General features: G+C 34.8%; 1 protein-coding gene across 1 annotated transcript; it reads left to right on the top strand.

Moving 5' to 3' along the window:
* The first annotated feature begins 4,261 nt into the window (after positions 1-4,261).
* LOC103429651 (peroxidase 3-like) lies at positions 4,262-6,363 on the top strand. Its single transcript, XM_008367784.4, has 4 exons — positions 4,262-4,696; positions 4,959-5,150; positions 5,307-5,472; positions 5,876-6,363. The coding sequence occupies exons 1-4, from the start codon at positions 4,454-4,456 to the stop codon at positions 6,283-6,285; spliced, it is 1,011 nt and encodes a 336-aa protein (XP_008366006.3). The 5' UTR covers positions 4,262-4,453; the 3' UTR covers positions 6,286-6,363.
* The last annotated feature ends 393 nt before the right edge of the window (positions 6,364-6,756 follow it).

Below are 6,756 nucleotides of genomic sequence, written 5' to 3'. Positions count from 1 at the left end.
ACCATATGTTAATAATACCATTAATTTTTCCAATATATATATATATATATATATATATATATTTACATGTTTCTTTTGGGTTTTTTAATTGTGGGTTGTTGGGAATAATGTTCTAATTTTCAAATTGTTGTGGGTGGTAAGGGAGTTTGCAGTGGGGAGTTGAGGATGTTAGAAACTGGGTGGTTGAGGTTTGAAGAGATAGGATGGTTGAAGTTGACTATTGCTAATTTATATATATATATATATATATATATATATATATATATATTTGTGTTTGTTGGGTGTAGAAAGAGAATTATTGGGCACATTTGGAATTTCAAAATAAAAAATAATAAGGATAAATGTGTCTAAATAAAATTTTCCATAAGAGAATAAGAAAAAATACATAGTGTCTTATTAGTTATTACCCTCGTGCCGTACGAAAGTGTGGGAAAAGTTCACTCTTCCTGCTTAAGTTTGGTTTATCGTTGCTTCAAAGTTTCTGACGTCTGGAGTTCAATTTCCTCTATTCTAATAGTTTCAAGTTCGATTTTTTTTTTTAGTATCATAATATATATATAAAAAAGAAAATCTTGCGTTTTTATATTCACTCACACATATGGTCACTAAATAGACGGGTAAGTGCGGTTAAAAAAGATTTCACTTCAATTCAAATGCACCCACGATTGAAGATTATTAACGGGTTTACAGGTGGCCCAAGTCCAAACCTGCTCTAAAAAAGCATGCATAAAATTATAACGTAATTTTTGTTCTTTCGATATTATGTAGAAGATTTTCTTGTCATAGAAGTAATACTCTACTTGTTACAATTGGAGCAAGATCAGTTATACATCCGCTGCTAAAAAATGCACTAAGCTAGGGCTCGGGTTTATAATCCATCAAGATGAGAGATTTTTCAGTGTAACCGGTAAACGGGGTGGTACACCACATGTCATTATACAAATTGTGGGATATATGTGCTAAAAAGTTAATAACTTAAAAAATAAAATTTCCCACAACTTCTATTAAAACATGTCGTGTACCACTTATATTCCCGTCACAATGAAAATTTTCTCCATCTAGATAAAGGAAGGAAATTAGTGTTGGAAATTATAAAGTATTTTAGAGATTTAACTTAATTATAGATTTAATTTAATTACGGATTTGATATGCTTTTTGCAAGAAGCACTAGTTATGTGCTTCTTCCAGAAAACATCAATTATGTATTTCTTCTAAAAAACATTTTAAGTACTTTTGGAAACCCAAAAACATTTTCTCTAAAAACGTTTTCAGTCATTTCAAAAACACTTGCGAACGAACCTTGAAACTCTTTAGCTATCTACACACGTTCTCTTTGAATTTATATATTTTTTTTAGAATTTGATAAACAATAAAATGTTAAAAGTTTGTTAAAATAACGAGAATTTTTAAAGATGTTAAGTTTAACTAGGTAGCGGAAATAATTTTTTTTAACACTTATTCAATAAGGTAATGTAACAAAAATTTGAAGAGACTCTTGGAGATGCTTTTCTTGAAATTCTCGAATAGTTTGATAATCATTTGTTTAGGTCATCTTCAACCGGGCCGGCCAAAGTGCTATAGGCCAAAATATGTTTTTTTTACACAAAACTCATCTCCAATGGAGGGCTGGGCCGAAAAAATTTGGAACCCTCCAAGCCAAAATCCAGCCATATGGCCAACGGGCTAGGCATCCTTAGCCGTCAGCCCGAAAAGCTGAGCCTAGCTGTCAATAACCCACATGTTAGCTAACTCAGCTAGTCGTTAGATTTGAATTTTATTTTTTTTAAGAAGAAATTAAAAAAAAAACTAAAAATTCTATTTTTTTTATAAATATCTAAGTCAGTTTTACACAATTTCTCACATCATTTTCACCATTCCGTACTATCTTACCTCATTTTAATTCAATTCTTCACATTCTTTAAACTCCTATCCGAATTTTTTTTTTTTTGAAGCAAAACAAACATAGCATTTCCAAAAATTATTAAAATTACATAAAGATAAGAAATATGAAGAGATACTCATTTCTAAATATGGTAGTTTAATTCAATTAATCAATAAAGTTAAAGAATAAACTTAAAAATAATAAATTATTGAGGGACTAAAAAAATTGGTGAACCTGTAACAGATTTTGATGACAAGGGATAAGAGACATGGGTGGTTGGGCAGACAGAGAACCTTTGGTGGATCTGCCATGGTCGCCGGAGAAAGAGAGGAATTGGGTCTGGGCAAGGAAAGAGTATGGAGAAGAAGAGAGGTGCTTGGTTTCGGCGACAAGAGGTGTGTGGTTTCGGGGACAAAATGTGTTTGGTTAAGATAGCCAAATATTGAAAGAGAGTTGAAATGCCAGGTGTTTTAAAATTATTGGGCTGATCAGTTAATTGGGTACTCTTTTTGTTTTCACTTCTAATTTCCGAGAGATTTTTCAATGTGACCGATACACGAGGTAGTACATTATGCGTCACTATATAAATAGTAGGATATATGTATTAAAAAGTTAATAACTTAAAAAATAAAATTTCTCACCACTTACATAAAAACATATTGTGTACCACTCATGTTCCTATCACAATAAAAAAAAATTCTCCTACTTTTCCCCAATTATATTATATTAATTATTACCTTTTTCTTTTCCGGAAAAATGTTTGGAATTATTTGTGTAGAACACTTGGGACCCAATGAAGATCTTGGTTTCTTGAACATTTGATTTGAAAGCTCCATTGTTGTAATTTTAGTTTATTTAGTAATGCGTGGAGAGTACAAGTTAAAATGGTTGCCATAACTGGGAAATTTTTCAATGTGCTGAGAATAAAACTTAATATATTAAGTGTCAAGATATAATTGGTTGAATTTTTTTTTCCAGCTTCCAATTAATTGCATTATTACATTTTGTGTGCTAGACTGTATTTCTGGCATACTGAAAAATCTCTCTTGACAATTATATTTTCTGCATAAAAGTTTTTTTTTTTGGTGTTTTTCTACTTTTTAGTTTGGAAATGTTTAAATTTTTGGAAATTTGAATTGAAAAAGAAAACACTTTGAGAACGTTGATTCAATTAAGACCTAGAAATAAAGAGAGGTGCGTAAGAGGAAAGGATTATAGTGGGAAATCGTTTCCCTTCAAAAAATTCATTAGCCCTCAACTTTTCTTAGGGTAAATGGAAATTTCATTACCAAAAAAGATACATTTTATATCAAGTAACTTGTAAAAGAGTAGCCTCGTCAAAGCTTTACTCAAGGAAAACCACATGGACAAAATTTGGGTAAAAGAAAAAAGTACCACACATGTCAAAATAACAATCAACAAAACAACATTGATTGAATGTCTCACAATCATAAATCCATGAACTATGATGATCCAATATTCGTTCTTAAAAGAGAAACCCCAACTTTGAACACTCGCAACTTAACCAAAAGATGATTTTATTAGCTCCTATTTGAACTTTAACTACTACTCTCCAATGCCCCCTCTAACAAACTAGCATGGCAGCCATGATACGGGAGCTCCAACCGTAATCAAGTCATGACCAAGTTTAACTATCTCAAAGTGTATACCTCTTTCTCTTTATCGCCTTCTTCGCGTAAGGAGAGTTCACGAAAACAAAAGTATAAGCTCCGTTCCACGTAGATTATTCTCTTGACTAAGTTGTGCCATGGACCATGGTTCATGACAGGCAATGCCATTGACCACCACCGTCTGTAGCTAATAGAATAGTAGTATGAGCGCACAGGTCAAAGAAATCTATAAACCTCGGGTCTGAACAGTAGACTAATTCAAAAAAAATTATGCTTCTTCTAATCATGGTATTAGCTATCTTCCAGATTTTGATTCCAAATTATGGATGAGATAAATATTTGTTAATCGGGACTAATATTTCTTAATCATGTTTTGGACAATTGTCAACCTTTACAACTATTCATAATTCATGTTTATTGTCCACAATGTATAAGTCAACTATCCTTTTTCCATTGCTAACAGAGTTAACCTTCTAATCCTTTAAATTAATCATGTTTCGGCTACATCGTGCATGTTCGTCTTATGAAATATTATGCAGATAATTCAAAAATAAAAACAATAGCTTTCGCCACCAAAAATACAAGGGATACCACATTTGAGTACTATTCTTCCTGTTGGCTTCTTGCACATGGTTACCGGCCAGATCAAACTAGCATCTCGAGCACGCGACTGATCAAATAGATACTTCAAACTATTGTGATCAATAACGTATTAGCATTTCGTTACTCAGCCAAAATGCAGCTAATTCACTTGATTAAACACATAACTAATAATGCAGATTCAGAACGAATAAAAATATGCTAAGTATTGAGTCAACCGCATATTTTTTAGAATAAGTGTAGTTGTTTCTTTTAAATGACATCAAATATTTAGTTAAATGTATGTCACTTGGAGTTAGACACAAAGTCGCCTATAAAAGGAACAGTATGGTTTTGTACAATGCATTATCGATTGGAAACCTTAGAAGTTTACGAGATGAAGGTTAATATTCTCTTACTCATCTGTGTAGTTTCCGGCATTCTCGTGGCCTGCGAAGGAGGCCAGCTGAGGAAGCGTTTCTATGAAAAGACCTGTCCTTCGGCTGAGGATATCGTCAGAGATGTCACCTGGAACCATGTCTACAGTAATCCCAGATTGCCTGCAAAGCTATTGAGAATGCATTTCCACGACTGTTTCGTCAGGGTAAGCTATTCATATATGCATGCTTGCATGTGATGAGCTATCCTTAGAAACGTACTTAGAGCAGTAATATCGTTTTTAAGAAAATAAATGTACTGTACATGTTCATGACCTCACATATATGTATGCATGTGTGCTTGCTTAGATACTTGCAGCCACCACCAAAAATGTTTATGAACTGGAACTTATAATTTGAAATGAGTAACAATTTTATGCTGCGAGTCGTCTAACTTGCTTGACCAAATACACATGGAATCTCCTGCAGGGTTGTGATGGCTCAATTTTGTTGAATTCAACAGCAAACAACACGGCAGAGAAGGCAGCAGTTCCAAACTTATCCTTGTCGGGATTCGATGTCATCGACGATATCAAAGAAAAACTAGAGGAGAAGTGTCCAGGAGTAGTCTCTTGTGCTGACATCTTAGCTTTGGCTGCTAGGGACTCCGTTTCGTTCCAAGTAATTTACTAATTAGATATGGGACTAATTTGTTTTACGTCATAAAATATTTTCAATAATAAGATTGCGCTCCAGCCGGCCTCACTTAGTGGGATAAGACTTTGTTGTTGTATTAAGATTGCGCTCATGTATGCATGGTATGTATAACTTTTGCAGTACAATAAATCGATGTGGGAAGTGCTCACGGGGAGAAGAGACGGCACAATTTCTCTAGTTAGGGAGGCCTTGATTAACATTCCGGCACCTTTCTTCAATTTCACCCAACTCAAACAGAGTTTTGCCCGCAAGAATCTTACCGTGCATGACCTTGTGGTTTTATCAGGTACATTTACTAGCAAATTAATGAGGTATTCTCCGTGCATGACATCACGCTCACGTCTTACACGTTGAGAAAGTATTATTTCTACTAAATATTCTTCCACTTTGATTCCATTTACATATATTGTTCGTTTAGAGTTTCGATTTTAGGCGTTTAGTTTTGATCAGATTTTGGGCTTTAAACCTATCATCCAAGTAACCAATCCGAGACTAGAAAGTAGAAACCTAAATACCAAGCTCGATAAGGTGATTTTACACCCAAAAACAACAAACCATGTTAATAAATGAGATCAAAGTTGAAGAAAAATAGAAGCGAGGTTAAAAACACGGCGTCCTGCATAGATCACGACTGCAAATTCCTTATTAAAGGGATACATAACTGACCAATCTTACATACAATTACGTAGGTGGACACACAATTGGAGTAGGCGGCTGCCCAAGCTTCAGCAACAGGCTCTACAACTTCACCGGAAAGGGTGATCAAGACCCTTCTTTGGATGCAACCTACGCTGAATTCCTGAAGACCAAATGCCGAAGCCTCAACGACACTACAACATTCGTGGAAATGGATCCCAGTAGCGCTCGAAACTTTGACAGCAGCTACTACACCGTCGTCAAGCAGCACAAGGGTCTCTTCCAATCTGATGCAGTCCTTTTAACAAACAAGGGTGCCAGCAATATCGTCGCAGAATTGGAGGACCTTAACAAGTTCTTCACGGAGTTTGCACAGTCAATGAAAAGGATGGGAGCCGTTGAGGTCCTTACAGGCACGTCCGGCCAGATCAGGAAGAAATGTTGGGCTGTGAATTCCAGTTAATCAAATTATCAGTTGTAGCCATGAATAATGTACGTAGCCTGTGGGCTTTTTACCAATCACTCATTGTTTCTCAAGCAATGTACTACTCCGTTGCCTTTGTATTAATGTTTTCAACTTGTGATTAATCTTTGAACAACTCATAAACCGGATTAAGAATCGACAGACATTCATCCTACGTAAAGATCCAATGGTCTCGTAGGGTAACCAAGTTCGCCAACACACCTAAAATTAGGCTAATGACGAAAATACATTACATTTGTGTAGACACCGAAATTTCGGTAAATAAATGTTGACCGATAAATCAAAGTGTCAACGCTCATGTATTACATAAATTTTACACGTAGCGTGTGACTGACGAAAAATTGAAATGAGTTGGAAAAGTCATCAAACAGGACACGTGTCAACACCTGGCAGAAACGACTTATTTCATTTGGAATATTATATTCAAAATTAGGCCTTGGAAATTTCTAT

The sequence above is a fragment of the Malus domestica genome, chromosome 03, assembly GCF_042453785.1.
Source record: "Malus domestica chromosome 03, GDT2T_hap1".
NCBI lineage: Eukaryota > Viridiplantae > Streptophyta > Magnoliopsida > Rosales > Rosaceae > Malus > Malus domestica.
This window is presented reverse-complemented; position numbering and strand designations above follow the sequence as displayed.